At 51.4% G+C, this 23,264-nt stretch overlaps 1 protein-coding gene across 3 annotated transcripts in view; it reads right to left on the bottom strand.

The window, feature by feature from the left end:
• USP24 (ubiquitin specific peptidase 24) overlaps positions 1–23,264 on the bottom strand; it is a 132,965-nt gene that overhangs the window by 17,637 nt on the left and 92,064 nt on the right. For all 3 annotated transcript variants that reach the window (XM_055140935.1, XM_055140933.1, XM_055140934.1), the window contains exons 40-55: positions 21,913–22,104; positions 20,238–20,355; positions 17,699–17,843; positions 14,420–14,539; positions 13,626–13,751; positions 12,592–12,690; positions 11,567–11,649; positions 11,085–11,226; positions 10,754–10,873; positions 9,972–10,192; positions 9,614–9,738; positions 7,349–7,490; positions 6,893–7,043; positions 5,763–5,858; positions 4,888–4,991; positions 2,563–2,676 (exon numbers count right to left, since the gene is read on the bottom strand). In XM_055140935.1, the coding sequence (XP_054996910.1) occupies positions 2,563–2,676; positions 4,888–4,991; positions 5,763–5,858; positions 6,893–7,043; positions 7,349–7,490; positions 9,614–9,738; positions 9,972–10,192; positions 10,754–10,873; positions 11,085–11,226; positions 11,567–11,649; positions 12,592–12,690; positions 13,626–13,751; positions 14,420–14,539; positions 17,699–17,843; positions 20,238–20,355; positions 21,913–22,104 (2,098 nt within the window). The remainder of the gene's footprint in view (positions 1–2,562; positions 2,677–4,887; positions 4,992–5,762; positions 5,859–6,892; positions 7,044–7,348; positions 7,491–9,613; positions 9,739–9,971; positions 10,193–10,753; positions 10,874–11,084; positions 11,227–11,566; positions 11,650–12,591; positions 12,691–13,625; positions 13,752–14,419; positions 14,540–17,698; positions 17,844–20,237; positions 20,356–21,912; positions 22,105–23,264) is intronic.

Genomic DNA, 23,264 nt, shown 5'->3' with positions numbered 1-23,264 from the left:
GAGGCCACCCTGGCACCACACGGGTCTTCCCCCACACAGAAGAGAGCTCAAGGGCGGGGCGCAGCTGTGACGAATCGGCCACCAGGGGGAGCTGTCACCCTCGGAACCAGACAGGAGGTGAAGCTCCACTCCCGCGGGCTCTGCAGCCGCTGCCCAGCACATCACTCACACCCCCTCCTCGCCGCCCTTCTCCCCACCCGCACTGTGGGCACTCCAGGAAGCATCTGAGGCTGGAAGGGTTCTGTTTCCTGCCCTCCTCGCTGCGAGGAGGCTGGGTGAAGCTGTACTGGGTGTGTCCGTGGCCCCTCTGCTTCTCCTGCAAAGGTAGGCCCTGGCGGCCGGTCCACGGCGGTGGTGAGCGCGACAGGGCCAGGAGCCCACCACCCGGCTCGCAGGGGGCTCCACAGCCTCGCCCCCACTCATCTTAGCCGCACAGTGAGAGCCCAGCCGCTATTCTGATTCTCAGCTGAGAATCTCGCCCAGGCTCCGGTGCCTGGGGTCCCTGCGGGCGGAGTGTTCCCATTTCCCCTCCCCTCTCCGGGGGCCCCACACCCCAGAGGGAGAGGAGGGCAGGGATCCCGGTGATCTGTTCTCTCGCCCCTTCCGTGCGGCGGGCACTGAGTCCTTCCTTGCTAAGGGGGCCCACGAGACGGGCTCGGTTCCACCCAGATGCTGAACAGCAATGATTAGGAAGCCGAAAAACAACCAGCACTGCTCTGTAGCGCTGGGTGTGTGCTGGGCTCAGACATGACCTATGGAGGGGGGGCCTGTACAACCCCATCACAGACGTCGGGAGGAAACCCAAGAATGCAAACAAGTCCGGAACCCGAGGAGTCCCCTGGGCAGAGGGGGCCGCCTCCTCCACTCCCCTCCTAACGCCTCACCCGGGGCACAGGGCAGCCAAGGCTGCAAAAGCGCCTGGAGATGCACAGGAAGTGGTCACAAGCGTGGAGTCCCCATCGCTCTGCACAAGCTCAATGGTCAGCCCGGACGTGGCTGAGGCCGGGGGACTCTGAGTGATGTGGGAGGCTGCGGTCCTGCTCACTGTGGTCACCGGCCCGGAGGGACGTGGGGCCGACAGGTGATGGATGGCCTGAGCGCCGAGTGGGCAGAGAACAGGGTCTGTGACTGCCCGGGCAGGTTCTGACATTCCCACAATGGAAAATGGTGGCAGACAGAGAGCATCTTTCATGCAAAAAATGTAAGTTTCTTTAGATCAATCTGCAAGGGACATGTGCACTAATTTTTACCATTTTAATTATACTTTAAAATCGCCCCCCAAAGACTGAGAGGCGCCAGGGATGGACCAGTAAAATGCACGCGTCAATGGGACCACGGGTCTGAACACTGATGCCGCCAAAACCCAAAAAAGCCTATGCTGAAGGCTGACCTAAGACGGCACAATCTCTGACATTTAGTCTCCGAGATGCCTGAGGCTGCCAGGAGGAATCCCTGAGTTCAGAGCCAGGAGGAAGCCCTGAGTACTGCAGGGGTGGCCCCAAACCCAAACAATGACAACAAAAAAGGATGCCAGAACAATAAACATTTTCAGGTCCAACAAAAATAACTTAGTTATCATAAAAATTATAAAACAATATGAAAAGAAATAAAATATTAATTTAAAAAAATATGAAATGAAAGCAACTGATATTGACAAATAATTAGGTCTTCTAATGAAAGGCCAAATACATCAGAAGAATCCAGACCAGGTAATTCATGGTAATTCTTGACCCACAGGAATAGCAATAAACTAAAACCTAAGAAATTACAGAGCTTTTGTTGGACATAAGCAAATAGACATTTGGCCCACTCTCTGACGGATGATGAGTCTGGAGTCTAATACAGTGAAGCACACGCTGTCAGGCTCTTTGTACATACAACAGGGAACAAACACACAGCTTCAGCCTCAAGAGAGCAGGGGGCCGAGGACACAGCTGAAATTGCCACCTGGCCCCCAAAGCACCACATCAGAATGCGTGAACTCCACGTGGGCACCACTGAATGTGTGCCACCCCTGTGAGCAGAGCAAGGGGTCCCACCCACCTCTCCCTCACCCCACCCTGACCCCCCAGGGGAGTGAGGCACTTGCTGAGCCCTCCTCAGGACCCCCAGCACCCCCAGGGGTGAGAGAAGCTACTAAGGAACAAACATTCACAGAGATGAAATTGTTTTGAGTTTTCGTCAGAGAAACCAAACCGTAGGCGTGTCTGCAAATGTAAGAGCACAGGCAAGGCAGTGCCAGGTGAGAGAGCAGAGCAGAATTCCAGCCGGCACCGACAGCCAGACAGCACTGTGGCACCACTGTGCCATGGCCTGGGACCGTCAATCTCTTCACCTTCGCACCAGGCCCAGTCCCCGAGGGGAAGGAACTTGTACTGGGACCCTCGGAGCCTGAGCCACCACCAGGGGCTGAGGCCCTTAAGCACCTGTCGGGGCTTGGGCCAGGAGCTGATGTGAACTGACTCCAGCAGAAAAATAATCTGAAGTTGAAACAGAGCATGGAAAGGAATTTCGGCATCCAATCACCCGAGTTCCTTGCAATGAGAAGATCGTGACACTTACTTGACCAATTCTCGTCCTTCGGAGCTAATAAAATATTCAACCAGCCACTGACAAGCATCGAAACTCTTTGAAAGTAATGCTTCGATAGTAGCGATCCACTCTTCAGTGTCAACCCTTCAAAAACGGAGAGAGGGATGTGAAGAGGAGACCCCAGCAAAGACCCCTGTGCTCTAAGGCTGCTGGGTGTGTTCTGGGAGGCGAAGGGAGCCCAGGACTGCGCCCACCAGGCGGGGGCCCCCTGTTGGCAAGTGCTGTGAGTGTTTTGGTCCGGGTGGTACGAAATGAGTCTCCCTCTCCTCCATCAATGAAACATGCGAGAAGCTTGAGTCTTGGCTTTAACTTTTATCTTTGCATTTTTTGTTGTTGTTGTTGTTTTTTTTTTACTTTTTGGGTCACACCTGGAGATGCACAGGGGTTACTCCTGGTTCTACACTCAGGAATTACTCCTGGCAGTGCTCAGGAGACCATATGGGATGCTGGGATTTGAACCCGGGTCGGCTGCGTACAAGGCAAACGCCCTACCCGCCGTGCTATCGCTCCAGCCCCCCTGCATTTTTTTTTTTTTGGCGCTTTCTGGGTCACATCTGGCGATGCACAGGTTTTACTCCTGGCTCTGCACTCAGAAATTACTCCTGGTGGTCCTCGGGGGACCATATGGGATGCTGGGAATAGAACCCGGGTTGGCCGCGTGCAAGGCAAACGCCCTACCCGCTGTGCTATTGCTCCAGTCCCTCTTCTGCATTTTATTGAAAAAACTTTGGAAAAATGCCTGACCTGGAGTGTTTTGTTTTTCCTCCCTGAGTTAACCTACGTTCATAAAATGCACCCTTTCAGAACAGGCGATCAAATCAACATTTTCTTTCTTTTCTCCTGTGTCCACTAATAACTACTCTATGGAATTAAAGTATTCCGGGGACCCAGGAGAGAAGCTCACTGATCAGGGATGCATGTTTTTGCATGTAGAAGACCTAAATTCTGGGGCCACAGAGACAGTACAGTGCGGGGAGGGCCTTGCACACGGCAGGCCTGGCCTGATCCCCAGAATCCCATATGGTCCCCCGACCACCACCAGGAATAATTCCTGAGTGCAGGGCCAGAACGCTGAACACCTGGACCCCTGAACACCACCAGGTGTGGTCCAAAAGGAAGCAGAATCCTACCCCTGACATTACGATGTGCCACCCCCACCCCAAGCCCATACCCCAGAGTGTGCCCCTGAGGCCCCCAGCACCCCTGGCCAAGCATCACGGAGAGATCCCAGGTGCCCCGGGCACTGCTCAGGAGCCCACCCTCCCCCCCACACAGTGTGACAGCTGTACCGTCAGTATCTCACACAGCCCCCCAAGCGGAAACTGTAAACACAACAGAGTGCCGTGTCGATACCATGTATGCACGTGTGGGCTGACTGCGCAATGCCACGCGTGAAGGGACAAATCCACCTCCCCAGCTAGCCCTCTCCTGCACAGTAGCAGCATTTTGTCTCTGGGGAAAAAGACTGCAATCGTTTCAATACCTTTATGATACACACAAATTACGCTGCCTTTGTTATTTGCTTTCTTCTCAAGTGTCCCGTCTGCGAAACTCCATCTCTCAAGCCATGAAGACAGTTGGTAAGGGGCTTGTCTCTCATTAGCCAATCTGGGTTTGCTCCCTGGCACCGCCAGAGCCAGGAGAAAGCCTTGGGCACTGCCCGGGGTGGTCACCCCCCCTGCCTAAATAAAACTCCAAACTCTGTGTGCTTCAGGAACTCATTGAAAGAAAGAGAAGACAAATGGGCGGGGCAGCAGCCTGGCCCCTGGACAGGACGCTTCTCACTTGCAGGTTCCCCCATCCTACATGCTCTCCCTCCAGCTCCGCAGCAAGCGCTGAGGATAAAAACCAACGCCGGCTCTTCTGGCCTCCTTTTTCCTCCAAGAACACCAAGTCTCCAACACCTTCCCAGCTTTCCTATCTGGAAAATTCTGCTTGGTCCCCACAGACATGGCATTCGTGCCTTGCCTGAGAGCATAAACACCTTTTTCATTCTAAGTGATGTCTTTCACCAGGTGGTGCTCAGGGCTCTCTCCTGGTGGGGCTCACGCACTGGATGCAGGCCTGCCGTGTGCAAGGCGAGCACCCTAGCTGCTATACGATTGCTCAGGCCCTGATTTTTATCTTTCTTTACTACATTAGGAATCCCCTAAAGGTAAGGAGCCACGTCTTAATCACTGAGTCTAACTGACATCTGCCTTTATGTTTTGAGAAGTTGAATTTCCAAACTCACTAATAACTGAATTAACCAGGGCCTTTTTGTTGTAGCAAAAACATTTAATTTCTTTTGTTTACCTGAGTTTTTTCTTAGTCCGGAGATAAGTTTGGAACAGGAACTGAATGGCCAGCTGCAGGCTCACCTTGGCCATGCAAGGGTAATACGGGTGCTTGAGCTTCGTCTGAGAGAGAGGGAGCAAAGTAAAGTTAAACGCCAGGAAGACCAATCTAGCCAGATCATCATAGGTAATATTCCATTTAAAGTTTTTACAAGTTTTACAAAAGAGAAAGGGTGCTGAGAAATGGAGCCTTCAGACAGCAGGCTGAAAGAGCTGCCAAGAGGCAAGGGGGTTTCTCCCTCTCTGGACAAGTATCATCTGACCCAAGAAAAAGGGGGAAGACTTGGAAGATAAACTTCAGTCTCATAAAATCTGATTATGAATTAGGGGGAAAAAAAGGGATTTCCACAAAGTCCAATTTCTGATGACTTTATGGCTAATGTCACCTAGTGGCTACCCAACCTTAAGGCTGGCTGAGATACCTTACTGATTTATCTTTTCCCTCTTTCCCGGGCTGCACCAGGCAGTGCTCAGGGCTTACTCCAGACTCTGCACTCAAGCCTGAGACTTGGGGGACCATAGAGGATCGAACCCAGGTCAGCCTTGTGCAAGGCCAATGCCCTACTCCCTCTCCTCTCTCTGGCCCCTCAGAGATCCTTTATGAACTCACACTCTCTTAAGGGACAGGATGCGAAGTCGCAAATCCCTCATAGCCTGCAACCCACACCCGGGACAGCACCCATTGCCAGCAGCGCCCAGGAAACGACCCTCCTGCAGGGAGCTTCTGACATCTGAGCTGAAGGCGAACATCGGGGGTAAGCGGGCGGAACCGGGGGCGTCACTAACAGTCACGTGGGATCCGTATTTCCCCACAAGCCGTCAGTCTGTGCTTACCGCATTCAATGATGCCAAAGACAAAACGAAACTGAAATAATCACTGCTGTACACATCTCTGTTCTTCATGAACTTGAGGTTTTCATCTCTCACCATCTACAACAGGCATCAAGTGTTTTAAAAGAAACGGTAAGATACACAGCCGACCTGGGTTCAATCCTCGGCATCCCAGATGGTCCCCCGAGCCTCAACACAAGACCCCAGAGCACCACTGGGTGTGGCCCTCGGACAAGCAAACAGAACAGCAAGACACTCGATACGTGGAAAAACCTTTCTAGGGCTGTACTAGATAAAGGTGAGGACGAACCCGGCAGGGACCTGGGACACAGATGCGGTGCCGGGGATCAAACTGGGGCCCGCCACAGGCAAGGCAAGCACCAACCTGCCACACTCCCTCTGGCTCACCTGGAGTATAGTTTACCTCAGGTAAACTGCTGGTAAAACACTTCTCTCAAGCTCTGCATTTCTCAGAGAGAAGAGAAGTCCATCTTTCTTTCCAACTTAAGCTGCGGGCCAGGCGGATGTGTGGCCGGCCCAGGTGCTGGGTCCAACCCCCCACCCTGCCCCTCAGCTTCGTCGGCAGTCCCGGGTGCAGCCCCGATGGCCCTGGGGAGGTGCCGCATTCTCCTAACGAACCACACACTCTTAGACCTTCTGGTTCTGGTCACCTCGCTTTTGTAGACTGCATACAAAGCCAAGACTGCATATCTGGGCAGTCCTGAATTCAAATCCCGACTCTGATACTGGTGGGGTCATTTCTCCTTCCTGAGCCTGTTTTCCCACCTGAAAAAGTGGGACTAAACCCTGCACCTGAACTACAGAAACTCTCAGTGGGCTGAGCACCTGCCCCGCATACCTGGGCTCCACTCCTGGCACTGCCGGGTGTGGCTCCAAAATGAAAAGCGAAACCAAACCTGCTACTCCGCAGGGTGCTGCGGGGTCTGCCCAAAGCGGCGGGCACACACTCAGTGGTCAGTCGTCGCCACACAGGGGTGAGGAGGCCTGTCTGACTCCCCACGCTCTCACTGCCCACTCCCCGTCCCTTGCTCTCCCGCGGCGACTAGGCAGGGCAGAGGCGGCTGGAGGCGGACGCCGCCCACAGGAAGGCGCAGGCCGCCTCTGGCGCCCACCTGGTGGATCCGCACGGGCATCTTCTCCACGAAGAGGCCCTTCTTCTCCCCCTTCTTCACCAGCCTGGTGAGGATCGAGAGCCGGTCGCTGTTGGGCCGGTGGGGCCGCGGGGACGACTGCGGCGAAATTTCTGGGGATGACGGCGCCGACCTGAGAGACAGACTCGGTCAGGACCCTGCCTGCCGGCCGCCTCTCACCCCAGCCCGGCTTGCTCCCGGGTTCGGAGCAGAGAACACAGACTCACGGCAGCGGGACTCGGAGCAAAGCAAAGCGCCCTGCGGGTGGGGGGAGGCGTGCGAGCTCAGCCGGGCCGCCCGGGGCCCCGGGTCAAGAAAGCTGAGCTCCCTGCCGGCAGCGCAGGGCCACCCTGTGCTCGGGACACGGGCCTGCTGAGAAATGCTCCCAGGAACCCCCTGAGAGGCCAACGGGCTGGGACACCCCTCGGCGACACTCACAGAGACAGATCCTCGGCCTCCTGCCGCACCACGCTGACCCGACTTTTCTTTGGTAGCACGGGGGAGTTCTGATCAGACACCCTTTGGTAGAAGAGCATGTAGGCGTTCCAGTATCTCCGGCGGACGTCAGTATACGGGTTTGCTTCACGAGACACGGGGAAAGAGGCGGCTGTGAGTGAGGCACCGTTTCTCGCTGTAACAGCCTAATGCACAACTCTCCAAACGGCAAGTGGCTCAACTGGTGAACAGGGGCCTTGTGGGAGACCCCCGAGTTGGGTCCTTGTTCCACGTGCATGCCCTCTCTCCCAAGGACTGCTGGCTTTGGCCCTGGTGACCCCTAAGTACTAATAGTCACATGGGCAGGGCTGGGTGGGAATGGCCCTGAGACCCTGAGCACTGAAGGGAAAGCTCTGGTGACCCCCGTACCATTGTACTGTTAGCTGAGAACTGAACGTCTGGTCTAGTTGGCTAAACAGTGCCAGGAGTGGTCCCTGGGGCTCCTCAATATTGCTGGAGGGAAGTGTGGGAGGGTGTTCCCCCAGATACACACACATAAAGAATAATTTAAAAATTAAAGAATATATTAACTTTTGTGATGCAGGACAGTGTTATAACTCACCTCACTTATCTACCTAGAGTATTAGAGTGGATTTAGTAGAATTTTAAATTTCACCTAAAAATATTTCAAAATCAGGTTTCAAAATACTAAGGTTTTTGCAAACATTTTCTCCAGGAATGAGACTGCGGAAAAATCCTTTTGCCATAGTGCAGAATAAATATGGTTTTTAAAATAGAAGTGCTAAAAATGTTTTCTCTAATTAATCACACTTGGGTATAACTGAAAAGGAAATGTAAAAATTCGAATGAGTTACTTCTGAGTTTCAAGGTTGAAATTTTCTTACTAGTTTCTCTTCGATATTTATTCCTTCCTTTCAGTCACCTGCAGGCTGCTGTACAAAATTACTTGCAAAATAAAACTTTTCTAAAGACCTAGTTTGTTTTATAGAGGGGGCGCAGTACCTGGGACTCGCCTACCTGCACCGCATCCTTAGCCCCTTGAACACCTGGGGGATGGGAGTGGGAGATGGCCTGGTGCAAAGGTGTGTGTGTGTGTGAAGGGGTGTATGTGTGTGTGTGTGAAGGGGTGTGTGTGTGTGTGTGTGTGTGTGTGTGAAGGGGTGTGTGTGTGTGTGAAGGGGTGTGTGTGTGTGAAGGGGTGTGTGTGTGTGTGAAGGGGTGTGTGTGTGTGTGTGTGCGCACGTTGGGGGGGGAGGGTCACACCAGGCGGTGCTGGGGGCACTATATGCGGTGACAGGGATGGGAATTGGGCCAGCTGCATGCAGGGTAAGTGCGCTGCCTGCTGTACTTTCTCTCCAGGCCTGAGGCTCAGGGTATGAGTCCTAGTGCCACCTGCATGCATCACTCAATCCTGCCAGCTCTGCTATTTCGGGCTGGCAAACACACGGAACCTAAATGGTTTTGGGAGGTGCCACAGCGGGGGGTGTGAGCCCTCCACTAAGGGTGCAAGGTGGGTGGGCCATGTGTGCGGAGGGAACAGACAGCCCTCCCCACCCTGGTAAGTATTCGCTATGTGTATCCATCAGAGCTCATGGATCTAGGTAGAGGTGTAAACGAATTCAGTCATTTTCCATTCCCTGCCTCGACTGTTAACTGTTTCTCAAGAGAAACGACTCCTTAGCCCAAATATTCACGCTCTGACATTCAGGAACGCGATGAGTGATAAACTTCCACAGATCCAAGTTGAAAGAACTTTAAAGACGTTTCTTTTCGTTCCTTTGCAACACACCCAGTTCTGTTCAGAGCCACTCCGCGCCCCTTGAGTGGGGGCCACGTGGCGCTAGGAACCACAGCAGGCCTTCTGACGCACAGCACGCGCCGTGCCCACTGAGCCCCGTCTGTGCCCACAGGGGAGCTTTCCGTCTCCAGACCACCTTGTGCCCGGGCAGGCACCAGCCTCCGCATGGAACCCTAATTTCTGCAGGAATCTGCCTCAGAGACCCACAGAAGGCTGCCACGCCCAGGACACAGGGAGGTCCCACGACAGGGGACCGTGGCCCCGGGTGAAAGGCCCGTGCTGGCGTCTTTGTCCAAGCAGGGAAGCCCCTCTCCTGGCCCTATGTCCTTCCGGAATGAAGCAACATGGACGGGCCCCACTGATTGTGATCTGAAGTAAAGCACAGTGCTGCCAGCGCTGCAAATTAGAGGAATAAAGGGGATGGGAAACACCCACTGGTAAATACTCACTCTGATCGTAAACTTTTGGTCTGTACTCTCCTCCGAAGCATTCATATTCCAGCGTCTCATCGTTTAGCTCATATTCCTCTATAACGGTGTCATTAAACTTATACCACTTTCCCTTTCCACACCCCCTAGGGCATGAGAGAAAGAGAGTATTACAATGTGAAGGTCACGAGCTGCATTCCCAGCCCCGGCATGCATCTCGACACGCTGCCTACAACAGCAGCAGGGGAGTCACGACCCAACAGGGCGGGAAGCTCACCGCCACGGTCACCTCTTCCTCAACAACCTGTCTGACCACAGGGGCGGTCGCAGGCCCAAGGCCCGGCGTGAGGGAGCGTGCCTGGCGAGTGCGGCCACTCACCGCCTGTCCTTGATGAAGGAGTAGTAGTGGCCCGCATGCGCCTGCCCGCTGTGCACGATCACGCCCACGAGCTCGTAGTTCTCCGTCAGGGCGACCTTCTTCCGTGGGGATCCTCCACCTCCCTGGTCCAGATTTCGTCCATTTTCACCAACTTCTGAGGATGAATCTTGGCGAGCCATTCCCGAAACGGTGTACGGCTCCATATTTAACATCCAGGGAAACTGTCAAAAGCAAAAGCGCCACATGAACACGGACTGGGACCCTGAACCCAGTGGGGTCAGATGCCGTGAAGAGACGGTGCCTCCCTGACGTAGGCCAGCTCTGTGTCCCGCTGTCCAGCACAGGCCTGAGAAGGGCCCACAGGAAGGAAGGAGCCTCCACCTGAGCATCATGGGAAGGGCTTTAGCTTAGGGAGGCGCTGCGGAAGTAAGGGAATTATTCAAAACTATCCTATTTACAAGGACTGGCTGGAGCAATAGCACAGTGGTAGGGCGTTCGCCTTTCACTCGGCTGACCCGTGTTCGATTCCTCCGCCCCTCTCAGAGAGCCCGGCAAGCTACCCATGGCGTATTGGATATGCCAAAAACAGTAACAACAAGTCTCACAATGGAGATGTTACTGGTGCCCGCTCAAACAAATCGATGAGCAATGGAATGACAGTGATAGTGCCCAATAAGGACTATGCATTCCTCAGCTGCTAAAGCTGAAAATATTTTTAAAAATTAGTGAAAAGGGGAATGAGATCATGACCGTTAAGAAATTTTGGGGAAAAAGAAAGTTACCCTTATTTGTTCATCGTATTTAATGGAGCGTCCGCTCTCCCAATCAAATCCAAATCTCATCAGGTGGATCACCAAGACGCTAGGCAGAGACTTGATACAGGTCCTTTTCACCGTTATTCTCTAAAGAAAAACAAAACCCAATTATGTCGCTGGAGAAAATAAAGTCATGAATACAAAGGCCGCAGGTTTCTACAGACCTCTCCCCACACGTGGAAACAAGGAAGGGCACAACTGAACGGGCATCACAGGCGCTGACTGGTGCCCTGGCCCGACAGCACGAAAGCCGAGTCACGGAGAATAAGCTTCTTGCTAGTGAGGAGAGCAGACGTACCTTTTCTTTGCACTTTTCACAGTAATACGCATTACTTCCTTCTAGAACTTCTCCTCTAACAAACTGGTCCAGAGAAATCTCCAAGCTCTGACAAGAGGTGACTCCCAGGTTGAGAGCCATGAAAGCCTCCTCTCGCTCATACCTGAGGGGGAATCGGCAGAGGGGCCGGGATCAGACGTGCAGTGATCACCCTGATCCGCCCGGCTACGGCCCCCGGGCTACCGAGACACACACACAGCCCACGCAGTCTGGGACGAGGACACAGCCAAGGGAACACACCACACTCTGAAAATGGTGCATGTTCACAAAGAAATTTTATGAGCGGAAAACAAAGAATGTTACTCAACGAACAGCCACAGACAGATTTAGAGACACAGATATATCCAGAAGTCTGGCAACAAACTCGGAATTCAGAGCTCACCAAAAGCATTGCTTAAAACCGACAGCGACCATTTTCTTGGGTCGCTGATACTGGCACTGACCTGTGAGGACAGTCTTTACAAATCTTCTGATCTGAGTAGATTCCCTGAAAAGTATTCTTAAAAATCTGGTCTCTCCCCATTTTCTGGTGGAACAAAAAGTCAAAATGTTAATGGGTACCCTCGGACTCTCTAAGTTACAAAGACAGAATGTTATTTGCAGGCACCTAAGCTGAACTATCTGGGTAGTTTAAGACACTGAGTTACCCAGGTGGCGGGAGTTCTCTTGGGAGGTTCTGTGGGACTGAGAGTCTGTTTGGGGCCCCTGGCTGTGGCCCCCTGCCCCGCACCTGGGGCTGACCCTCTCTCCAAGCCTCCTACCGTCCATGACTCTTTCTTCTTCCCCGGGGACTGAATGTGTCCCACACTCCTAAGTTCACCAGAAAAGAGTTCGAGCCAAAGGCGCTCTTTTGCACGGTGTATGGTGGTGTCTGTGTCTTGTGTAACCTCGTTGGGGACTCTGGCCCAAGGCAGAGAGATTTGTGTTACGGCATCACCCGCCTCTCACTCTGGCCTGCAGGACAGCAGGAGCTCGATCTGCTGGTGACAGGCAGAGCCTGGCGGTCGGGGGTCAGGCCCTCGGGATGTAGGAGGCGCTGTGCCTACGGTTCTGCTTCCCTAACAGGTCACCAGGTCCACAATGGAGCTGAAGGGTTCGATGAATTAAGGGAAAAAGAACTTTGTGATTTTTTTTTTCCTTTTTGGGTCATACCCGCCAGTGCTCAGGGGTTCCTCTGACTCTGCACTCAGGAACTACTCCTGGTGGTGCTCAGGGGACCCCATCGGATGCGGGGACCTAATCCAGGTTGGCCACATGGAAGCAAATTCCCTACCCATTGTACTATCGCCCTGGCCCAGGACTCTTAGTGACCGATGTATTTGGGTGTCAAAGCTGGAAGCCATGAAGGACAGCTGGGAGAGTGACAGCGACAGATTCCTGGCTCATCGGTGTCACTGCAATCCCACCTCCGGGTGTAGCTCCCATTCTACCTGCAGCCTGTGAGGGGGCGTGGGGGCGCCGGGGCTACCTTGAGATACTCGTCCATCTGGTCAATGAGACTCGTGAAGAACTCATATGCATCCTGCTGCTCTCTCACGTAAAGTTCTTTGTTCCACATCTTGAAAATCTGTTTAAGAAAGATTGAATGTGCTGTTAAAAGCAGCAATTTTCCCAAATAAAAACAGAAATAGATGCCTTTAAAAACTGAGTTCACTCTCAGAATGCCGGAGCCGCTGCTGCAGTTGCTCACCATCCCTCTCCCCCGGCCAGGAAAACACAACAGTCAGTGAAACCAGGCGGGGTGAGAGCTGACGCACGGAACGCAGAGTCCTCAGTCAGAAAAAGAAACCTCCGGGGGTGTACAAGGAGACCCGGGAGTCTCAAGTAAAGCAATGTCTTGTGGCCACACTCAGCGCCAGTGCTAACTCCTGGCTGCACTCAGGAAATTACTCCTGGCGGGACCGAGGGGCCATAGGAGGTCCCAGGGATCAAACCGAGACAGGCTCCGTGCAAGGCACGTGCCCTACCCACTGTACTATTCCTCCAGCTCCCAGAGTCAAGCAATGTTAAAAGAACAAATTACATTCTTTATTCAGACACTTCAGTATAGATTTAGTCTACAGGAATGATTTAAACAAGTTATTTCCAAGAGCTAAAGAAAGAATCCTGATAAATACGGAAAATAATTAAGATAAACTGGCCAACGGAAACAGTCTCTTGAAAACTGGCTAAGGAACTGAGCCGAGTGGGTGGAGTGGGGGGACACTGGGGAGTGTCCCGTGGGGAGTTTATGGTGCTGGAACATGATATGCTCGAAACTCGGCTCTTAACAGTACTAGGAAACACGGTTCCTAAATAAAAACGGGGAAATCCTGAAAATGATGACAGGCAAATAAACCCCTACAGACTATAAACTGGCGTGCCAAGCATCTGAAATCAAACACCAGCTCCATGAATGGCACCGTCCTCTCTGGGAGATGAGTGCAGAGCAAATAAAGACTAGAGATGGTTACCCCAAAAGAATGTGGTCAACCCCCAGATGCAGAGTCACGGGTGCCATACCTTCCAGAAGTTCTCGGGTACGTAGTACTGCAGCTTGCTTTCCATCAGATGCCCAAAGAGAGACTGCACTTGGTAGAACACACTGTCATCCGGATTGTCTGTGTCGTCATCCACCGACAGTAAGGACTGAAGAGAAAACGGGTCAAGGCAGAAAGAGCTGACTTCAGAGAGAAGCTCGACAGGAGTGTCAGGGAGCAGCGCCCGAGTCTGATTCTGAGAAAGCCACCTGTGTTTGGACACGCTCACGGCGCTGCAGGTTTAGCTTTAATACCTGCTACCTGGTACTGGAATAAATCGTCTCTTTTCACTATAGAAAACTGAACATCATAATAACAGGACCTCTGTAAGAAACAACTAAATGACAAGAGAGTAGTCTCGAAACTATCAACTGCAATATCTCAAGATACTAAGTGTATTACAATAAAATGATTAAACTTAAATCCTGAAACAAAAAGTCCTAATTTTATGAAACTTGAAAATAATGTAAGCATAAAAAAAATCGCATTTTTTCAAGTATCTGTCAAAGAGGCAGCGTATTACCACAGTGGATTCAGAAAAATGTGCCACGATGGACACGTCTTTAGACAGACTTCAGAAGTGACCAGACTCCCTAACAGGGCCTTGGATGTGCTCAGCTATAGAACACAGCCTTGGTAACACACACGTTCAGATTAAAAGAGCACTGAAAAAAGTCACGCTCTGGTCAATCAAAAATGCAACAGAAAAACATGGAACGCTTTTCAGGGACTGTGCAGAGATCAATCCCACAGAACAGGGAAGGGAAAGGAACTCACCTCGGGGAGCCCGGGCTGCATGTAGAGTTGCTGGAAGACCGCGTTCATGTAGCACGTAGCCCCGCCGTTCCTCAGCCCCACGAAGCCTGAGCTGGACCTGCTGTCCACTGGGGGGAGGTACTAGGGAGGAGCAGCAAAGGCAGAGATTAGCCCTCGGTCACCAGCACCTGTCCTCAGAGCTGCAAGTGAGGCACACTACATTCACGAGGGCCCCTGCCAATCTCAGCTGTGTACTGAGACGTTCACATCCACTGCAAAGTGCCCAGCACACACTACGTGTAGCCATTGTGTGGTCGTGTGTTCCAATACTGGGACATTACTCAACAAAAACCAAGCGCCTGCTTGGTGCCAGGTACTGTGACAGGGATACAGACAACGGAAATGTTTTTGGCCACCCCCATGCCCAGGGGTCATCACCTAGCAGGGCAGAAAGGCATCAACCAAATAAACAAACACATTTATGAACTGGCACAGTATTCTGAAAAGTAAGAAGAGAGTTCTGTGAAGTGTTTCTATCTGGAAAACTGGTCACAGGACGCCTTCTGTTAACTTCTGTTTTGGGGCCACACCCAGCAGTACTCAGGGGTGGCTCCTGGAGGTCTCAGGGCACCAGACTTGGTGTCAGGGACAAAACCAGGTCGGCCGCACGGAAGCAAGCACAGTACCCCCGTACTCTCGTCCAGCCTCGCCCTTCATTTTTGAGGTAATGACCATTCTTCTACTAGAGCTCTTCCAATAAACATACGATTAACCAAAGAGGTAAGTACCATAACATGTCACTCAAACACATCTTCTGTGGGGAACAACAACATCGACAAGGCACGCAGAATAAACGATCTCGTACGACACAGGCAGAACCCTGGCTTTAAAGCCAGGCCAGCACCACGTCTCCTGTGCCCATCAAGTATCTGCACCCAGGTGAAACCACACCAGAGGACAACATCCTGCTGGCCTTTCGGACTACATGGAATCACTAAACATTATAGTTTTCGTTAATATCTGATCCATACCTATAGCAGGCTATATTCTAGTTAATGCATATTTATTTGCTGTTGAAAGCATAGTTTAATAAACCCTTAGTAAACAGAGTGCTATAAAATAAGCAAAATAATCATACCGTTAAAGATGTTTTTATAAATATTTTCTTTACCATGCTGGTGTATTCTCTAACATTAACTCTTCACTCTAACAAAAACCCTCTAACTCTATTTACTTATTAATGTAGAGAGTTATTTAAAAATAATGTAGAGTTATTTAAAAATAACTCTCCTTGTTATTTTTGTTAGAGCCTAACAAAAATAATCACTGCACAGGATAAAATTATCAACTGAATGATCTGACATCTGAAGTGTCTCGTGTATGATCACATTTCACTTGGAGCTATTTCCAGGCAGTCAGTACAGTGGCTAAGGTGCTTATCTTGCATGCGGCTGAACCCGGGTCAATCCCTGGCACCTAGTAAGGACACTGGTCACCGCCAAGGGTCCCCCAAGTTCAGAGCCAGGAGTAAGCCCTGAGCACTGCTGCTGTGGCCCCAAAATGGAAGAAAGAAAAGAAAAAGTAATTTTTCTCTGGCAGAGTAACTGTCCCCACTTCCTTTCCCGCTGAACCCACATGTCCTGCTGTGCTCGGCTCAGACATCCAAGGGCGAGGGGACGCCTTCCCGTGATGGCAGAGGGGCGCCCAGGCAGTTCTGAAGTGGATCCCTGCTCCTGGTCTGTTACTCACAGCCACCCGCACCCTGATGTTCCCAGCAGCACTATCCACAATATCCTAAAATCTGGAAACAACCCAAGTGCCCGAGAGCAAAGGGCTCCGTTCACACACGCAGCCTCTCATTACTCGGCCATAAGATAGAATAATGGAATTTGCTGCTACGTGGACAGATCCGGAGAGTGTCCTGCTGAGCGCGGTGAGTTGGAGGGAGGGCACAGACACAGAATGACCTCTCCTGTGCGGGACACCAAGAAACGGGTCGACAAACGGCCAGAGACAAGAGACCCAAAGGACACGAGCGGTGGTCTTCAGAAGGAAGCATGCCACTGGGGGTGGGGTGCAGGGCAGGAAACAGTACAACAACGGTGAGGGGGTGCTGCCCGACAGGGAGGAGGAGGGGGCTGAGGGGCCGCCTGCCCCGGGCTTGGTGCCCAGCACCCCAGATGGTCCCCCTCGAACTACCAGGAGTAATTCCTGAGGACAGAGCCAGGAGTGAGTCCTGAGCACAAATGGGGTGTGCCTCTCGGCACCCCCTAAAAAATGCTGGCAGGTGGGTAGGAGGGAAATAACACTGGTGAAGGGGAGGGGATGCTGGTGGAAGGACTGGTATTGAACGTCACGTTCCTGAAGCCTAATCACGAATACGAATAATTGATTCACAGTGACTTTCCAAATCATCAAAATTTTATCCCTCTGGGGCCAGAACAATGTATAGTGTGTAGGGCACTTGGCTTGTCCGCAGCCGGCCCAAATCTGACCCTCCGCATCCCATATGGCCCCCGAGCACCACCAAGAGTCATTCCTCGGTGCAGGGCCAATAGGAACCCCTGAGTATTGCCAGGTGTGGCCCCCAAACCAAGAAAATAATTAAAAAAAAATCCTTCTAAAAAGGCTTCTAAGGATGTGACTTTCTTGTGAAGAGTCTGTCGACGGCCACTTCAGGACGTGTACCTCTACCTTACGACTTGTCACACTACTGACGGGTCTGGCGTTTCCATCATGGGCGGCCCTTCCTGGAAGCAGGAACCATCCGTGACTCTGGGTCTGAGCTCCAGGGGACTCAGAGCTGTCACAGTGAGCGTACTCGCACGTCTGCGGGAGTGAGCGGGGCACAGGCTGGGCTTGTCTACAGCTCCAGGACAGCGCTGGGCCGAGCACAGTTGTGCGAAACACAGATGGAAATGCCACACCTATTGGATATAATTATCAAGGGGACTGGAAATATTTAAAGTTTATTTTGGCTTTGGGTCCACACCCAGTGGTGCTCAGGAGTTAACTCTCACGGCCTGGTGCCCAGGGGTCATCCCTGGAAGTGCCGGGGCCATATGAGATGCAGGGGACGAAACAGGGGGCTTCACATACAGAGCGTGCCCGCCCTCTGGCGCTTTGAGCTACCTCTCAGGCCCCCTAATGTTTCCTCTTTAATGAATTAAAGGGTACCACTCTGTCATGCGTAAAAGAATATTACAACTCTTTCCGCTGTTGATAATGCAAGGATAATGCAAGAACAATTTCAAAAGAAGGTGTCTGAGAGGTCGCGCGGAGTCCATAAAGCATACGTACATCAAACTCCTTGGTGAGAGCAGGGTCAGGCTGGTGGTGCATGGACAGCAGCTCTTTTGTGATGATCTGCAGATTGGAAGGTGAGCTATCAGCCAACATCACGAGAACTTCATAGGCTGCCAGTCGGCTGTTCACTGTACTGCACCTGGAAACAAACACACAAGTCAATCTCAACGGCGTGTGACCTACTTCCAACGCTGAGTCAACATTTACAATGAATGCAAAGTACAAGCGCTATGATTCCTCAGAAAGGCCTGCAGGCAGAACTCTGGCAACTGACTGACCACTGCGGACAGAACGCAGGAAGATGTGTGCTGAATACAGGAGGGGTGGCCAGGAGTCTGAGCTAAGTATCTTTCTGGTCTTAGGCAAAATCTCTGAGCCCTCAGAATCTAATGGGAAAAAACAAAGGGGCAGAAATCAGAATAGATGCCCATAAACATTTTTTATTTGGTTTGTTTTTGCTTTCTGGGCCACACCAGGCAGTGCTCAGGGCTTACTCCTGGCTTGTGATCAGGGATCACTCCAGGCAGGCCTGGGAGACCATCTGGGGTGCCAGGGATTGAACCCGGGCCAGCTGCATGCAAGGCAAAGCACCTTACCTGCGGCACTATCTCTCTGGCCTCATTCATAGACATTTTATATGTGCCTGCAGGTTAAAAAAGTTCAAGGTCACTAGTTAAGTTTTCTATCTTGCCTTTTTTTTTAAAAAAAAAAAAAAGGGAAGGGGGTTAGGAGGAGAGAGAAAAGCCTGGTTTAATCTGTTCAAAAGTGCCATAAAGCCTCGCAGAGCCCCGAGGGAAACGAGCAGATGCCTGGGCTGCTGCCCCCCCGCAGAGCCGGGCTGGGACGGACAGTCTCCCCCGGTGCCTGTGTCCACGCCTGCAGTCTGGAGCTCATGGGTCAGGGAGGAGACCAGAGAGAGGACACCCGGCCTTGGGGAGAAGCAGGGAGTGTCGCTGCCCTGGACAGTGGTTTTCAACCTTCCTACGCCCGAGGGCCAGGGCCGCTCCTGGGACTGGCTGAAAACCACGGGAGTCGGAGCTGTGCTCTCCAGGGGACGGGGACCTTGTCGGTCAGCGCGGCCCCAAGAACATGGCCACGGAGCTGGCCTGATCCTGCCTCTGGCAAGGATTGTGCAGGACACATTGAGAAGGACCGGGGAGATACTGCACACACGGGCCGAGAAGATCAGGAGCCGAGATAGACGCCTGGCTGAGGGGCCTCTGTGTGTGCTTTAGGTCTCCCAGGGCCTCAAGGGGCAGGTGGGAAAGGCTGGACGTTACTCTGACCTATGAAAACTACTCAGAACACTGAAGGCGACGGAAACAACAGGGACTGTGCATTCACTGCCACATGCAATATGTTATGGGACATTAGTAACCTCTTAAAATCCCATAAAATGTTACTAATGCCATGCCCATTTCAGTAACCACTGAAAACGTGTGTGTGTGTGTGTGTGTGTGTGTGTGTGTGTGTGTGTGTGTGTGTGAGACGCTGAGGACTGAGGATTAATTTCAGAGCCTCACACATGCTAGGCAAGTGCTATGCTGTTGAACTATATCCTTGGTTCCATATGGAATTATTTTTATTTGTTAAAAACCACCACCACAGTTTCTTTAGTTTTACTGAACTGTAACTACGGCCTTCATCAAAAAAATCAGAATTAGAGCAGAAGTTTGGCTTTCCTTCCTAGTTCCTTTCCCTCTCGTCCTCCCTGAGTGCCCGGCCCCTTTCTTTCGCTGGTGCTGACCCTCCTGTTTGTACTTCTAATTGCATAAACCCACTGAAGGCCAACAAATACAAAGAGGCCTTGCAAATTTCTACCTATAATATCTACTACAGAACGTGACTCTAAAATGACCAGTGTAATCACTAGCAGTCTTATTTACCAGGATACATTCAATACTTAGCAAACGACAGGGCTCGTGCACTAAAGCCCCGACATATTTCTCTCCGAAATACCCCACTTCTAAGAGATTCAGAACTGATCGACCTTTACTAACTATGCAATCTGGGCTGGAGACGGTACAGGGGCCAAGGTGTGGGCTCACACAGAGCCTCCAGCACCACACATGGTTCCCTCGGCACCGCCAGGAGTCATCCTCAAGCCCAGAGACAGGAGTAAACCCTAGCCCTGCCGGGTGGCCCCCAAACCTGCAAACCCCCAAACAAGACTTAGGATGTAATTCTTCCAACCTCAATCTTTGCAATATATTACTGACTCAATTAGCCACAAGAATATTCTTCGAGTTTGATTATAACCAAGGGACCAGCATACTTGGCTTGGTACTCACTTACGCTACTTTATATTCATTTCTTTTTTTTTTCTTTTCTTTTTGGGTCACACCCGGCAAACGCCCTACTTGCTGTACTATCACTCCAGCCCCTCATTTCTTAATAAAGTGAACAGTCTCTTACGATCTATACACAACCACAGGATGGAAGACAAACTATTAGTCAAGAACATCTTTTTTTTGGACTAGAGTTTCGAATTAGGATTTTTACCAAAACTGAACACAACGTGCATTTTCCATACTTTGGATGAAAGTCCTGCTGGCTGATGGCGGCAGTGCCGGCTGGAGAATGACTGTTTAAGATGATTCTAGAGGCTCGGAAAAGGAAGTCATCTAACAGTGGTTTAATGAGTGATGAACCTGGAACAGAGCAAAACATTCACCTTGAGGATAAACACACGTTTTGACGGAAAGGCCCCGTCCTGCCGCTGCTGCCAGTGCTGTGGGGCACCGACGTCCCCGATGCTCTGGCTCTGAGCTCTCACTCGAGGGCAGGGCCCGAGGGGGTGGGAAGACAGTCAAGGAGACAGGACGCGCAATCCAGTGACAGACAGAGGGGGCCAAGCTCTCACTTTAGGAACAGCTGCCCGGAACACCACAAGGCAGGATGATTTCCGCAAACAACCAATTCTTTCTCGGGGCACTGCAGAGTCCACATAAACTAAATAAATGATGGGGCCAGGGCGATAGTACAGCGGGTGGGGGGCTTAGCTGTCTTGCCTGTGGTTGACCCAGGTTTGATCCCTGGCACCCCATATAGTCCCCGACACACCGTCAGGAGTAATTCCTGAGTGCAGAGCCAGGAGCAACCCCTGGGCATTGCTGGGTGTGACCCCAAAAATCAGTACATATATAAAAATATATGTGTATATATATATATATGTGTGTGCGTCAAAAGTTTTATGAATTTCCATATTCCCATTAGAACTCATTAATGTGCCTTCTTATCCTAGATAAGAATCATTCTATCTTCAGCTGCCAAAAATTTTTAGAGGGCTTAGTCTGTGATAAAATTGATAATGTTTTCATTTTCTGAATATATGACATCAAAACTATGTCTTAAAAAGTACATGCACACAGATAATTTCATGTATCCCACCACTGGGGGGATGGGAGGGCTAGGACATGTCTCCCCAGAGATGACAGATATATAGAAGGACCAGTAATCCTGTACTCATAATACATAAATGATACCTAAACTATAATAAAAAGTTTTTTTAACAAGTTAATAGCAAAATTTATTATTTGAAAATGGAGAAAGAATGACCAGGGACATGGCTCAAAGGGCTGGGGCACACAAATTTTTTTTTTTTTTGCTTTTTGGGTCACACCCGGCAATGCACAGGGGTTACTCCTGGCTCATGCACTCAGGAATTATCCCTGGCGGTGCTCAGGGGACCATATGGGATGCTGGGATTCGAACCCGGGTCGGCCGCGTGCAAGGCAAACGCCCTACCCACTGTGCTATCACTCCAGCCCCCTGGGGCACACAAATTTTATGTGGAAAAGTTCCAGGTTTGATGCCCCAGAAACACAAGTTCCCTCTAAGCAACACCAACAATGGTCTGCTCCCTCAATGTGGGGGAAGAAATCTGATTTATAATAAAAATTACTAAAAAATGCAATAGACTACATTCTACAAAGTTCACCATGGCATAACCCAGAAAAACCTACTTTGAATAGTAATTTTTAGTTGGTGATAAAATTATATAAGCCAATTACTCAGAACATTGCAAAATCCTCTGTGGTTTAATGACACTGAAAATATATTCTCAATTTGTTAAGACACGAAATTCCACGGAGCCTCCCACCGAGAGCCTCTGAACAGAGAGCACGGATCTGGCTCTTCCAAACCCACACGAAACCCAGGCAGTCCCTGAGAGCCGGGCGGGCGCAGGAGGGCGGAGCAGTGATTACCCAGCATCTCCTTCTCCGCCCCGCAGAGAGACAGCAGCGTCTTGATGAGCCGCAAGTGGCCTGCCAGTAAGATATTGTCCGCTTCACTGGTCTCACATTCGGCTGTGCGGTTAGGCTCGAAGTTATCCAGCCAAGTAATTTCATCTTCAAGCATGGTAGCTGGGCTGATTCTTAACTGCTCCATTTCAGAAGCTAAGAAGGGAGGAAAAGAAAAAAGAAAACCCACCACGCCCGTCAAAGAAGGAGATTTTCTTTTCGTCAAGCCAGAATCAGAATTAGGTCAGTCAAGTTCAGATTTCTCACCTCCAAAGAGCACAAAGCCCGTCCCGGCCGCAGAGGCTGTGGCGGTGCTGCCACAGGCCTACGGAAGCTCACGCATCTGCTCCCCCGCGCCCCCCTCGGCCCCAAACCACTGGTCCCAAAATGGAAGGGAAGGGGATGGAGACGATGCGGGTGATGGCTCAGATCAGAGCACAGCAGCTGGAGCCCAGGCTTCCGACAGGCCCGCCTCTGCAGAACCCCTCTGTCTTTGGGGACCGAGGACTCCACGTTACCCCTAAACACAATGACAATGCCAAACCTGCAGGGACAGCTGGGGCCAGGGACGAGGCATGCAAGGAGCCCGGGGGCCGTCAGGTCCTGTTTCTACTGCCCACACTCCCTGCCGTAGCAAGTCAGGCCAACAGCGCACTGCAGGGAGCTGGGAGTGCAGCCCCCTCCCCGCCCTCAGCTCCCACATTCACCACCAGCACACACGAAGGCCTACAGGAGTGACTTGCTCATGCATCCTGGAGTTGAGTCAAGTTGTGTGTCTGGTCCCCCAAGTCCACGCCACAGCTGCCCCGAAGTCCCTGTCCTTCGCTTTTCTACGTGACAGTCTATGCCCGAGTCCAGACATAAACACAGACCACAGGGCCTCAGGCTCCGTCACGATCAGCCTCCCTGCAATGCCCACGGCAGGCACTGTGCCCTCAGCGTGGCCAGACACTTCAGGAACCTAGAAAGGCATCGGCCTGAGATTTGCGACTGAGTCTCATTAGTCGCTGTTTTCACGTGCCTGAAATTTCTTTAGATTTATGCGCTGGGAAGACAACATCCTGCTTCCAGGGTACGAGAACAGCTGTTTATTTCCTTTTTACCTTTGTCCTCCAGGAACCTCACAACAAATCCTAGCTGAGAGGCCCTTTATAGCCTGCCTATGTGCAAGGCGGTTTTATTTTAAAACCTCCTGGCCCTGACAGTCCTTTCTTTGTAATAGTCTTGCTGATCCTGGTTTTTATTTATTTCCTGTAAGTTGAAGCAAATCCTTTGTGTAAAGAGTGGGGAATAAACGAACAAGTCTTTAAACAACT

The sequence above is a fragment of the Sorex araneus genome, chromosome 5, assembly GCF_027595985.1.
Source record: "Sorex araneus isolate mSorAra2 chromosome 5, mSorAra2.pri, whole genome shotgun sequence".
NCBI classification, from domain to species: Eukaryota; Metazoa; Chordata; class Mammalia; order Eulipotyphla; family Soricidae; genus Sorex; species Sorex araneus.
The sequence above is the reverse complement of the archived record's forward strand: the minus strand, read 5'-3'. Positions and strand labels throughout refer to the sequence as shown.